Here is a 14,715-nt window from a genome sequence, read left to right as displayed (position 1 = left end):
AAGCAGAGAGTGCCAATTCTCCTCCTATTAGACATTCTCTGATAATACACATAACGTACGGACGTATCATCAGCAGTCACTCCCACCCATATGCTGCTGCAGTAACCCTGCAGTTTCTCAGAAGTAGAGTGCTGCTCAATGATTAGCAGCTAGAAGAGCGATGCTACACATATAACTAATGCGAAATTAGCTAGCTAATGCGAATTGTTTTTTAGTTGGTTTACTGTGATATCGTTCGACTGTATAACGTAACTTCTGTGGATGGATCCGTCAGAGAGTGATCATGTTGCTTGTTCGAGGGACTTTGAAGACAGTTCAGACTCAGTAAGATGTTCTTTGTTATGTTATACCGCCATTACTGGGATTCGGTGCTTTTTGTGTTCCCAGGAAAGATCTTACTGCCTTAAAATATTGAACAATATCAAATTTAAAGAGTTTTCAGACCTGGGACATTCTTGCGCTGCCGAACTGGCCCAGGCCAGAGCCATAGAGAGAGAGAGTTGCGACACTCTTTGATGTCGCCGCTATGGCTGTCACGTGGTTCATGTAAGCCCCAATAGTTCCAAAACGTACGCTGGCTGTCATGTTCTTCTATGGGACAGACAGCAGCGATTGCATTATTGAACGGTAAATATAAAATAAAACACACACCCAAGTACTTTTTCAGCTGTTATTGCATTATTGCATTTTGTTAATGTCAGTTTTGCATTTGGAGATAAGTTTTAGGCTATATTTTTGGAGGGAAAAGCTTAGTGTTCATGTTCGCATGGGTAGTAGCACTGGCTTTAGCGGCTCTAACTTAACTTTTCCATATCATTCATCTGATGATGGACGTCCCATGATATTTATTTTAGCACAACTGGGCTGTATTAGGCTATTGATTCCCGTGATTTTGCTTATAAATTTTGATTCAGCCATTAGCCTACCTTCGTGATCACGCAAAGAGGTCTGCCGTGGCGGTCCGTTCAGAATTCGCTTAGAAGCTAGCTCACTTCTTCTGATGAAAGTGGCCACCCCCAGGCCCAGGACCATAACGTGAAACATGATCATGTTAAGACTAAGAATATTATTTTAAGATTAAGGCCATACACATTATCAAAACTATAACAGATTAAAAACGAATTTAAGCATGGCTGATACAAATGAAGGTTTTCAAATAAAATATTTTTTATTAAACAATGACAGACAACAAAAATGTGTGCTTGTGTGTGTGAACAAGAAAAACAAAAACCAGGGGCAGGTGATCCATGAAACAGACAGGACTGGTGATGGCCATAACAATCCTAAAGGTCCAGCATTGTTCTCACAAGCCGCTTCACTCAAGACAATAATAACATAATGAAAAGTTAGTATATCCCAAAAAATTAAATAAAATAAAAGTTGCTATAAAGGTGGTAGCGATTCATTACCGAACTCTTAGCTGACGAAGTCGCGCTAGCTAACTAACGTTAGCTAGCAGGCAGTGCTTGAAAATTGGTTGAAACAACCAACATAAAATATAAATAATTACGCTGTGCATGTACAAATGAAGACCAGTATAAGCATCGCAAAGGGCCTCTGATACAATATAGACAGTTGACAATTCAAAAGAGGTCGATATTTCGGCAACTTAACTCTGGAACAACTCGACGCGCAGCAATGTAAGTGAATGGTGTCCAACGCCCAAATGACAGTGTTTGGAACTATTCCGATCTTCATATCCCGGAAGTAGGCGGTTAAAAGCGCCGCCATTATTTACAACGGAGGTCTATGGGAGTGTCGCAACTCTCTCTCTCTATGGCTCTGGCCCAGGCGTAATGCGGAAATGGACTAACTTTTCTGCTAGAAAATCTTTTTTTGGAACATGGTAACCTGCTTCTATCAGTTCTAAGCTGGTGGAGCAGAAATAATCAACTACCAGCTGGTCATACCAGCAGGTCAAGCTGGTTTTTGAGACATGGTAGCTGAAGACCAACTGAAAACTATCAAACATGACCCACAGCTGGATCTTTCAACAGCACTCAGAAGGTAAGGTTAGAATTGAAAGGTAATCTTTCTTCCTCTGTCAGCAGCCAGATGTTCCTCTAGCTGTGGTTGAGGAGATCCTACTGAACCTGCCTGAACATCAGGTGGTGCGAGTCTGTCGGCTGGTGTGTCGTGAGTGGAAGGAGCTGGTGGACAGTGCTGCACACTGGAGAGAGCGCTGTCGGAGAGAGGGGATCCAGCCCTGTGATGCTTCCAGACCCCCAGAGGACTGGCGCCTGTTTTACTTTATAACTAAGAAACGACGCAACTTACTCAAGAATCCCAGAGCAGAAGGTGAGCCTAGTCAAGATTGTACAATAAGTGTCACTATAATGATTTTTTTCTTAAGATAATGTCTTTTTTTGGATGTTTTAATTAGATGGACTTCAAGGATGGGAGAATGAACAGAATGGAGATGGCTGCTGGGTGACAGAGGAAAATAGAAAACTATTTCCAGACAACACTGTCACAAAATGTTTTTCAACATCTCGTAGGTATGTTTGATATTTTAGATTTTTCAAGAGCGTTTTGAGCTCATTTAATTTAAAGGTATAGCGGAGGATCTTTCCAAATTTTAGATAAGACCCGCCCTCTCCACTTTTTGAAAAGTTTGATTGATTCACCAGAATGATTGACAATTAGGAGGACCAATAGTTTAGACTACCCACCAGGAAGTAAAACATCCTCCGCTATACCTTTAAGTCAATGTTACAATATGAAAATAAATAAATCATGAAGCCAATCCACACATGAATCACTGATAAACTTTGTCCTCAGGTCATGTTTGAAGCAACAGCTGATTGATTTGACGAAAGAAGGTTATATTGGTGCTTTCATGGATCAACAGCAACCTCATATCAAAATATCAGACTGGTGAGTGTCACTCAAACTCCTGTTACATGCTACAGTATCTTAGGAGGTGAATTTCATATTTTATGTGATTAATTCTTGTGAGTGACTTTTCCATCTGGGTCACATTCACTTTGAATTGTGGAATTGTGCCTGGCAGTATGAGAACCCACGTGGTATGATTTTTATATGTAATTTTTTTAAATGTTATTGGCAGATTATTGTGTATTTTTATTGCAATAATCTGCATACATTTTATGTAATCAGGACAGAAATTGAATTTAAGTGTCACTAAAGAGATAGTTCACCTAAAAAGTAATATTCTGTCATCATTTACTCACCCTGTATTGACTTTCTTTCTGCAAAAAAAGACATTGATATTAAAAAAAATTATAAATAGGGTGGTGGTGGCGCAATGGATAAGACACATGCCTTTGGTGTGAGAGACCCGGGTTCGAATCCACTGTGAGACACCAATGTGTCCCTGAGCAAGACACTTAACCCCTAGTTGCTCCAGAGGCGTGCGACCTCTGACATATATAGCAATTGTAAGTCGCTTTGGATAAAAGCGTCAGCTAAATGAATAAATGTAAATAAATAAATATATATATATATAATGTTGTTGTTTTTTTTTTGTTTTTTTTTGTCCTTACAATGAAAGTTAATTGAGTCTAATGTTGTTTCGACTTATCAACTTTCAAAACACCTTTGTTTATGTTCCGCAGAAGAAAGAACACATGTTTGGAATTCATCCAGAATTCAGAATTTACATTTTTAGGTGAACTATTATTTTAAGAACACAGTACCAATGTTAAATCTGGTTCTAATATGAAAACACAATTTTAGAACAGAACCACATTTCTGTGATGTCTTATCTGCAGGTATACCCCACTCTCTGGTTGTAGTAGTGAATATCGGATCTGTGTGGAGTTGCTTGATGAGAAGAAGAAACCCATCAGGACTTTTCAGCCTTATAAAGTTTTCTTTCAACAGGGGGACAATTATCCATGGTGTCAAGTGAGTTAATTAATACTAACAATGCAGTTATTCCCCTGTAATCAAACTAATAGTCAATGCTTAACTGTCCCTGTGTTTATTCTGTTTTATTTCAGATAACTCACGTCTTTAAGGATTATGGACCTGGAGTTCGGTTTATCAGTTTCACTCACGGTGGGAAGGATACAGATAGACAGGCCTGGGCAGGCTGCTATGGAATGCGGGTCACTAACAGTAGCGTGGAGATCTGTCCAGCTGCAGAGAGGTAGTGTTTTCCAGAATATTTTTTTTACATTCCTAAATTTAACAGGTACAAAAGTGACCTTCAGGTGAGGAATTCTAATAAATTCTAATATGTTATAAGGAGATATAACAAGTATGACATTACAAAGGTCTTTAGTAAATGTATTCTGTTCTAATAATCATTGTTATACTTTTAAAATGAAGGACCTTAGTCGACAACTATAACTACAGCCATAGTCATGCACTGAATATTACCAAAATCTTATATTACGATATGAGTAATGTTATGTAACGATAACAATATATTTCACAATCGCTTCAAATTGAGTTTCATTCGCGTCTTATTGTGCTTGAACATTTTAAAGTCTGTTGAATAAAATAACGAAATTAAATGTCTTCATCTTAGATAAGTGTACATAATGTTAAACATATAAGTATAAACTGCCTCTTCTTTTCCTCCATCCGTCCTCTTAGATGGTTTAGCAGAGATTAAAGAGTGGTTTACATCAAATCTTCTTTAACTTAACAGTAAAACGGAAATTCTTCTTGTCGACTCAAAAACCAATCTGATGTTCATCTGTGAATATTGATAACTTTCCTGAGTCAGTTTCTAAACAAGTTCATAGTTTGGGGGTCATACTTGACAGTAGTCTCTCATTTGAAGCACATATAAACAGTGTATTTTGCTCTGCATATTTCCACATACTTAATATAAAGTTTGTCTGTCTGTCATAGTAAAGAGCACTGCGATTTAGTCACTTCCTGTATTCATTACTGTAACGCTCTTTTTCATGGACTGCCTTCAGAGCTTCTCTACAAACTCCAGCTAGTACAGAACTCCGCTGCTTGAATTATCTGCAGAAATCCTCTTCCTTGAACACATTACTCTTATACTACAACACTTGCATTGGCTCTTGGTTAATTATCATATTGATTTTAAAATTCTTCTTAATTACAAGCCACTCAATAATCTTGCCCCTTCATACTTATCTGACCTTCTTCATATCTTACACTCCTACTCGTACTTTAAAGGGGTGGTTGATTATGATTTCACTTTTCTAACTTTAGTTAGTGTGTAATGTTGCTGTTTGAGCATAAACAACATCTGCAAAGTTACAACGCTCAAAGTTACAAAGGGGGATATTTACTTTTACAGAAATGGCTTTTTAAGGACTACAAGAAACAATTGATAGGGACTACACGAGCTTCCTCCCAGGTTAGTGACATCACGAACCCTAAAATTGAAAAACTCCACCCCTGGGAACGCGCAACAAAGGGAGTGAGGCCATAATGAGAAGAGAAGAGTTGTTGTAGTAGAACACATTTGGGAGTCTGCTCAAGCTGTCGCATCCGTGTTTTCACATTTATTGCAATACAGTACGTAACACAAATGCACTTTAGGCATCTTACATCAGTTCCCACTCAAGCGATTTATTGATTATCATGACAGAATATGCTAATCAAAGACTTGAAGATAGTTAACTCCACATCAGCAACATAAATTCATCAACGAACCATTCAGAAACGTAATGTTGCATTCTACATGTTGTCACTTCTTCTTGAGTCTCTCCATCATTGTCCGACTCCGGTTTGAACATAAAAGGCAGAACAGTTTCTGACATTTAAGTGAGTGTTTTTGCAAGCTGCAAAAAAATACAAGCTCTTGAAGCTCCGCCCTCTGTGCCGGGAGCAGCAGCTCATTTGCATTTAAAGGGACACAAACAAAACGATGCGTTTTTGCTCACCCTCAAAAAATATAAAAAATTATCTGTGGGGTATTTTGAGTTAAAATTACATACACATACACACTCTGGGGACAACAGAGACTTATTTTACATCTTATAAAAAGGGGCATTATACCACCCCTTTAAAATCTTCTTCTGCACTCACTTTTATTCTCCCTCAAACTCGCACTACTTCTATGGGGTCCCGAGCCTTTAGTCATGCAGCTCCTTATTTATGGAACTTGCTGCTACAGGATTAGCGAAACAGTGAAAGTCTTCATGTTTTTAAATCTCACCTTAAGACCCATCTTATTCGACAGCCTTTTATGTGATTACTTTTATGTTTGTATCCAGTCTGTCCAGACTATAATAATGATTTTTTTTTTTATGTTGATTGTTTTATTGTGTTTGTAAGGTGTCATGTAAGGTGCCTATAAATACAATTTATAATAATAATAATAATAATAGATATAAAGATATATGTAGGCATATTATTAAACAAAACTTAAAAAATGCAACAACAAAAAAAAACATGTAAATACATCTACAATAATTCTACAGCAAATTATACTTTACAAACAAATCCAATATTTAACCACTATTTAAAGTCCTCCTGTAGTCAATAATTGTATCTCTTAAAACTCATCTTTGATCACCAAACTGACAGTTAAAAAAATTTTTTTGCTGTGAAAAAAAATTCTTCATGCCTTAAAATAGTTTAAATGTAACTCTACACACTTTCTTAATTTAGTATACGAGGAGCCATTGATATGCACATTAGCCCCGCCTCCACTCACTCAATGGATCCAAGGTTGTATCTCGTAAATTACCCCACTAATAATGCCTGGAATGGTACCAAACTTCGACTGTAGTACAAATAGGTTCTGTACTCATAAAACGAGGCATTGGAAAGTTTGTAAGTACATCAGGAGTTTATTTAAATAACACTTGCCTGATGGCCTATGCTACCGCTAACCTGGACATTGAGGTCACTTCCATGATTTGGGAAAAGCCCGTAAAAGTCCTGGCAGAAAGCGATGCATAAGGATGTAGTGTAATGACGCCCAGTTCCAGGAATGCACTAATATTTATATTTATACCGTAGCCGGGATAGATGCATGTGTTTGGAATCTTGTCCTATCTTTTAAATCACGCTGCAGTAGTCTGAAGTAACTGTGTCTGACCATCTCACAACAATCCTCTGCTCAGTCACGTGTACGCAGTTGTTTCCGTCAACAAAGTTTCACACGAGAGTATAAAAACGTTTAGCTGAATTTTGAAAGTTTTATAAATGCTTTAATTTTCAGATCAACGTTTAAAAAATATTTAGAATATCATCCAGTTATCAATAAATTTCTATGGAGTGTTAAATTCACTAGCTTTTCCCTTACACTTGTGAGTTTTGCAAAGGATTTTTACAGGCTTTTCCCAAATAACGGAAGTGACCTCGACGTCCAGGTTAGCGGTAGCATAAGCCATCAGGTCACATGTCACTTTAAGAGGTTTTTTTTCATTTTTTTTTCATGTGTTTAAATTTTTCCATTACAAATACCATAGTTTATTCTTAGTATTATTATTATTATTATCGTTGCTGTTGTCATTATAGAAACCATAAAACCATGGAAATGAGGAGCATGTGTTTTTTTTTTACCTCGTTATTATCTTACAGTTAAACTCTGGATTCTATCAAAGAACTATGGAAACTTCTCTTTAGGGCAACAAAGGGGAATTTAAGAGCTTTATGGCTTGGATTCCATGAATTAAGGATTAAGTTATGACTTTTTCTTCCGTGTAGTGATGATCAGTTCAAATAAAATAATTTTGTCACGGAATGGTCAAAAGTGAAGCGAGGATACAAGTGCGGAAATAAGGATGTTTATTAAGTAAATAAAGGACAAAACCAAAACTACCCCGTGGGGGAAAACAAGAGAGATCTCAGGCGGGAACAGGAAACATGGACAACGAACCAGCCACAGGACTGCAAACACAGGGAGACTAAATAGGAAGCAAACAAAAGAGGGTAACGAACAAGGCAGGTGGGGCAAATGAATCAATAATCATGTAACAAGATGGGAGGGACCAGACAATTGACAGGAGAGCACATGGCACAAGGAATTCATGGATTTCATCTGGTCCCTTTCCACAGGTGTATTAATCAAGCACAATGCAGTCTGCATTCATAATCTAGGTGCTTGATTTTATACACCTGTGGAAAGGGACCTGATGAAACCCATGAATACAAGACAAGCTATGTGCTCACAACAAACCAGACTAGACACAAACACATGACAAACCGGGAATGTCAGAGCTCTGTCACCAAACCAGATACAAACCAAACAGAGGTGACAGAACCCTGACAAATTTAAGTCAAATATTAATTCAATAATTAACAGCCTGCAATATAAAGCAATATGAATATTTAACACATTTGCAGTATATTAAAAATATCTATTATTATTTGTTTCTGTCCTTTATTTATTAATTGATTAAGGTATATATTCCAATTTAAAGGCCGTAACCCCAGCAAAACATTAATGGGGAAACGTGTGGCCGGATGGGCTGAATTTTTATATTTGAATAATGGGATATCTAAACCAAGAAGAAACACATATAACAGGTCTGCCGTCAAGACTCTCCACCACAAGACAGTTTTACAGAAGCAGATGAGGGGGCATTTTTTGGGGGGTGTTCTCTCAAATAAAAAATATGAGATTTCTCTCATATTTACTGTATCTTCAGAATATGTGACGTAAATTCTTTGTTTCCACCTGTAGGTTGAGATGCACAAAACCTAACTTGCTCAAGAATCCCAGCGCACAAGGTGGCTCATATAATTAAGATTGTACAATAACATTGTAAAAATGTTTTGCTTCAGGTAACGTCTCTTTTCTGATGTTCTTATCAGATGGACTTCACGGATGGAAGATTGTACGTAGTGGAGGTGACCGCTGGGTGACGGAAGAAAATAGGAAACCACTTCTGGACACAGTCACCAAATGTTTTATAACATCTTATGGGTATGTTTGAATGTTCTGAAAAATTTCAATCATCAAGCCAATCCACACATCAATCACTCATAAACTTTGTCCTCAGGTTATGTTTGAAGCAACAGCTGATTGATTTGACGAAAGAAGGTTATAGTGGTGCTTTCATGGATCAACAGCAACCTCATATCAAAATATCAGACTGGTGAGTGTCACTCAAACGCCCATTTCATGCTACAATATCTTAGGAGGTGAATTTCATATTTTATGTGATAATGTTTTTGTAAATGACCTGTCCCTCTGGGTCACATATGCCTTATGCTGGAACTGTGCCTGGCAGTATGAGAACCCAAAGTGATATGACGTTCATAATAAATAAATAAAAATTGTTATCCTGCTCCCCCATCTCTTTTTAACATTGTTTCCTGTGACGTCTCAATCGTTCTACAAAATAAAGGCAAAAGTGCCAATAATAAATCTTATCTCTTTATGTAAAAATTTATTAAAATGTCATTAAAGGGATAGTTAACCTAAAAAAAAAAATGCTGTCATCATTCACTTACCCTCATGTCGTTGCAAACCTGTGTGACTTTCTTTCTTCTGTGGAACATAAAAGAAGATATTTTGAAAAATGTCTCAGTGTTTTTTGTCCATAGAATGAAAGTCAAAGGGGTCCATTGTCCAACTTTCAAAACATAATTTTTGTTCTTCAGAATAAAGAAATTGATACAGGTTTGGAATGACATGAAAGTGAGTAAATGACAGAATTTTCATTTTTAGGTGAACTATCCCTTTAAAGGAGAACTCCGGTCAATTTTAACATTGAGCTCATTTTTTTGTAAATTTGGAGTGCTGTCAGTACAGAGAACAACGACAAAAATCGGTTTTGCCTACACCGTGTTATCCTCTTTTTAAAATTTGCACCCTGTTGACTTAAATGGGGCAAGTTTTAAACCTGCTTTTAGCCTCTTAACATCCTTGATGTGTCATTACAAGTGCATTACAACACGGGGAATCTGACTGCAGTAGATATGAAAGATATGAATAAAAGTGATGTTAATTCAGCCAGCGCACATACCTGTATTTACTTCCTGTTTTCGGTCGAAGTCCACAGTAGTCGATTGTCGAGTTCACGCGCGTGATCATAGGTCGCGATCATACACTCGACTCGACAATCGACTACTGTGGACTTCGACCGAAAACAGGAAGTAAATACAGGTATGTGCACTGGCTGAATTAACATCACTTTTATTCATATCTTTCACATCTACTGCAGTCAGATTCACCGTGTTCACTCTGAAGGAATCACTCACATGGCTGTGCACTTGTAATGACACATCAAGGATGTTAAGAGGCTAAAAGCAGGTTTAAAACTTGCCCCATTTAAGTCAACAGGGTGCAAATTTTAAAAAGAGGATAACACGGTGTAGGCAACACCGATTTTTGTCGTTGTTCTCTGTACTGACAGCACTCCAAATTTACAAAAAATGTAAGTTCTCCTTTAAGAACACTACTAGCATTTGGCACAAATCAGGTTTTAATATGAAAGGCCACTTTGTTAATAGGAAGGCTTTTATTTGCTGTTTGTCTGGTGCAGGTATGCCCCAATCTCTTGTTGTGGATGTGAGTATCAGATCTGTGTAGCATTGCTTGATCAGTGGAAAAACCCAATCAGAACCTTTCAGCCTGAGAAAGTTATATTTTCATTTGGGAACAGTGAGCCGTGGTGTCAAGTGAGTAGAATAATACCGACAGTCCAGTTATTCTCTTGTAATCAAACTAATAGTCAAAGCTTAACTGTCCCTATGTTTTTCCTGCTTTATTTAAGATGACACACATCTTTAAGGATTATGGACCTGGAGTTCGGTTTATCAGTTTCACTCACGGTGGGAAGGATACACAGTTCTGGGCAGACCATTATGGAATACGGCTCACTAACAGTAGCGTGGAGATCTATTCAGCTGATGAGGGGTAGTGTTTTCCAGCATTACTTTTTTTTTTTTACTGTAAAACATATTTATTAAGTTTATCAATTAATTATTTTTTATCAAAATGCACAATGCAGATACAAGTTATATGTAGGCATATCATGAAACAAAACATTAAAAATGAAAATAAAGTGCAAATGTTAACTATTTCCGTTCCACCCACTTAAAGAAACCACAATTAGATCATAATAATCTAGCAAATTATAGACCCATTTCAAATCTTCCATTTATGTCTAAAATATTAGAAAAAGTGGTGTCCGCTCAACTGGGCTCTTTCTTGCAACAAAATGAGATCTATGAAAAGTTTCAGTCTGGATTCAGACCGCATCATAGCACTGAAACTGCGCTCGTTAAAATCACAAATGATTTACTTTTAGCTTCTGACCAAGGCTGTATCTCAATACTAGTTTTACTTGATCTTAGTGCTGCGTTCGATACTATAGATCATACATTACTCTTAGATCGACTACAAAATTATACTGGTGTTCAAGGACAAGCACTAAGCTGGTTCAAATCATACCTATCTGACCGCTACCATTTTGTCTATTTAAATGGAGAAAAATCGATCATAACTCCAGTAAACTATGGAGTGCCGCAGGGATCTGTATTAGGCCCTCTGTTATTTTCAATATATATGATGCCACTTGGAAATATTATAAGGAAACATGGAATTAGTTTCCATTGTTATGCTGATGACACTCAAATATATATTTCATCACGGCCGGATGAAAACGCAAAATTTTCCAAATTGACAGAGTGTGTTAAAGATATAAAAGATTGGATGACCCGTAATTTTCTTTTATTAAATCCAGACAAGACAGAGGTAATACTTATCGGTTCAAAAAACCGCCCACAAAACCTCGCACAATACAACTTTAACATCATAGGATGTCCTGTTACTTTATCCTCTACAGTAAAAGACCTGGGTGTTATACTCGATTGCAACCTGTCTTTTGAAAATCATATTTCATATGTTACAAAAACAGCATTTTTCCACCTTAGAAACATTGCTAAGCTACGTAATATGCTATCAGTTTCTGATGCAGAAAAGTTAGTTCATGCATTCATGACCTCGAGACTGGATTACTGTAATGCTTTACTAGCTGGTTGTCCTGCATCCTCAATAAACAAGCTACAGTTAGTCCAAAATGCCGCCGCTAGAGTTCTTACTAGATCAAGAAAATATGATCATATAACACCGATTTTATCATCACTGCATTGGTTACCTATAAAGTTCCGTATTAATTATAAGGTATTGCTACTGACTTATAAAGCCCTAAACGGCTTAGCTCCAGTCTATTTAACGGATCTTTTATCACCCTATAATCCATCGCGCTCTTTAAGATCACTAAATTCAAGGCTTTTGGTCATACCTAGGATATCCAGAACCACCAAAGGAGGGAGAGCATTCTCACATTTGGCTCCAAAACTCTGGAATAGTCTTCCTGATACTGTTCGTTGCTCAGACTCGCTCTCCCAGTTTAAAACTAGATTAAAGTCGCATCTCTTCAGCCAGGCATTCATATAATCCTACAGTTCAAACTACAATCCGGCCTCTAGCTCATAAATGCCAGAGGAGAACTGGCCCCCGACTGAGCCTGGGTTCTCCCAAGGTTTTTTTTTTTTCTCCATTAGGTCACCTGATGGAGTTTTAGGACACCATTAGGTCACTTGATGAAGTTTTTCGGTTCCTTGCCACTGTTGCCTTTGGCTTGCTCAGTTGGGGATATTTTGGGGATATTTAATTTAATTTTATCAATCAATAAATTCCTCTTCAAAAAAAATTTGTTGTATTATTTTAATTTAATACTGTGAAGCTGCTTTGATACAATCTGTATTGTGAAAAGCGCTATACAAATAAACTTGACTTGACTTGACTTGAAACCAGCATCAAGCAGGCATTGGGCTTGTTAATAAGGATGGTAAAGACCACAGCCTCTAGTGTCAGCTGTTGGTATGCCTCTTAAGGCCAGGGGAGTGAAGTTTATTTACAGCAAATTATACTTTACAAACCAATCAAACCACTAATTCATTTTATTTTGCTCTGACCAGAGCTTATGAAAACCATTTTAAGGAATTTATAAAGAGCGTTTTAGGATTGTGTTATAGTGTTTTAGAGTGTTTAAGGATTTATAAAGAGGAATTTATAAAAACTTTATAAAGAGGAATTTATAAAAACTTTATAAAGAGTGTAATTAATAAAAGTAACAATAATAATAGTTCGGTTTTTTTAATAATAGTAATAATAATTCAGAAAGTAAGTATTCAGAAAATGCATTAACATTGATATTTATTCATACCATATTTCATATCTTCAAATGACAGCAGGGTTGGCGCCTGAACCCACTCGTTGCGCCAACACTGAATGACAGTGATAAATATTATACACTTTATCAAATGTATAACCTAACTTCTCAAAATGGGTGATGAGTCTCTAGGCTGAGAATCTATCTTATGTCTAGTTGTACCATAATACATTTCCCATAACATGTCCTGTCCTACTGCAGCCTTATTGCATTTATCAGAGTTGTGGGAAGGGCTTTGATGCCATCAACAATCACTCTGTGTTCTATATTGTCGATAAACAGTAAACACGTGATCCCTAAGAATTAGATCCTGATTCTGCGAATTTGGAAGTCCAGAATCCTGTGATTAATGGGATATCTAAACCGTCAAGAAGTATAGATAACGGATCAGCTCTGACAGCGTCAGCCAGTAGTGAGTCGTAAAGACGCTCCTCTGCCAGATATATTTCAGTTTTCCAGAAGCAGATTAAAGTCCTGCTGCAGTAAATTAGAAGAGTGATGTTTGACATAAAACTAATGTGAATGTAGCTACTATTATTTGTGTTTCAGGGGCCGTATTCACAAAGAATTTTAAGGCTAAAAGTAGCTCCTAACTGGCAAATTAAGGAGCAACTGCTAAAAATAATGGGCGTGTCACTCCTAACTTTAGGACTCCTAATTTTTTTCACTAAGAGTAATTCACGAAGCATTTTAGCCCTAAAAGTAGCACCTAAGCCTGGGACAGCTTAAAAGAAGTCGAGAGGACTCCTAACTCACTAATGCCTATTCACAAACCACTTTCTGTGGCATTTCACGTTGCGATGTTTTGAAATGCGTATGCGGCGGCAACAGGAGCTGCCAATCGCGAGGGAACAATTTTGCATTGTAGGCATAACTAGGGATGCAATAACGCCACCAACAACAACCAAAACTAGGCTACTCATTGCATGTAAACTAATTGTAACGTTTCATTGTGAATCAAATTAAAATGTTCTTCTCTTTGCAAACATAGGCAGAGGCATATAGTGACAGATTAATTCAATAATGTTGCAAAGATATTGCATCAATCCATATGTTTCATTAGGCTACTAGGCTATTTGTTTTGCCTTACTCTTTATTAATTTAGGCTATTTATTCAGTTATTCATCATCTTCCGTCCTTTGCACTACTTGTGTAGCGCTGGCATTCTCAGACCTGTCACTCATCATCGTAGGGGAGGTGTTTGGAATCATTCCCGCGTTACAATCATCAGCCAATCAAGGTGGTCACTTCAGTCAAGCTCGTGCATGAGTAATGACGTCATCCATAGCAACGAAGACTCACTCTTAGTTTAGGAGTTGTCATTTTTCTTTACTAAGAGTAGATCTGAAAGGCGTTGTGAATAACTTTTAAGATAAAACTCCTAGCTAAAATCTTTTAGTGCGATTTAGGAGTACTCCTAGTGGTGAGATAAAATGCTTTGTGAATACGGCCCCAGTTGGTTTACTGTAATATCATCAAAATGCGAAACATAACTTCTGTGTTTCCACCTGCAGGTTCAGTCTCAGAAATCGTAACTTGCTCAAGAATCCCAGTGCACAAAGTGAGTCACATCATTAAGATTGTACAATAAGTGTCACTATAATACATTTTTGCTTCAGGG

General features: G+C 37.2%; 1 protein-coding gene across 2 annotated transcripts in view; it reads left to right on the top strand.

The window, feature by feature from the left end:
* The first annotated feature begins 89 nt into the window (after positions 1-89).
* Positions 90-14,715, top strand: part of LOC309481499 (uncharacterized protein) — a 45,543-nt gene continuing 30,917 nt past the window's right edge. The window contains exons 1-12 of one of the 2 annotated variants that reach the window (XM_082146450.1): positions 90-324; positions 2,049-2,298; positions 2,384-2,498; positions 2,782-2,877; positions 3,735-3,870; positions 3,966-4,114; positions 8,591-8,637; positions 8,722-8,833; positions 8,910-9,005; positions 10,398-10,533; positions 10,629-10,771; positions 14,609-14,655. In XM_082146450.1, coding sequence (XP_082002576.1) covers positions 262-324; positions 2,049-2,298; positions 2,384-2,498; positions 2,782-2,877; positions 3,735-3,870; positions 3,966-4,114; positions 8,591-8,637; positions 8,722-8,833; positions 8,910-9,005; positions 10,398-10,533; positions 10,629-10,771; positions 14,609-14,655 — 1,390 coding nt within the window. In that variant the 5' untranslated portion in view covers positions 90-261. The remainder of the gene's footprint in view (positions 325-2,048; positions 2,299-2,383; positions 2,499-2,781; positions 2,878-3,734; positions 3,871-3,965; positions 4,115-8,590; positions 8,638-8,721; positions 8,834-8,909; positions 9,006-10,397; positions 10,534-10,628; positions 10,772-14,608; positions 14,656-14,715) is intronic. The other variant, XM_082146451.1, reaches the window with a different exon arrangement.

Source organism: Leuciscus leuciscus, assembly GCF_965113295.1.
Source record: "Leuciscus leuciscus genome assembly, chromosome: 18".
Lineage (NCBI taxonomy): Eukaryota > Metazoa > Chordata > Actinopteri > Cypriniformes > Leuciscidae > Leuciscus > Leuciscus leuciscus.
Note: the sequence above shows the minus strand (reverse complement) of the source record. Positions and strands in the feature narration are given on the sequence as shown.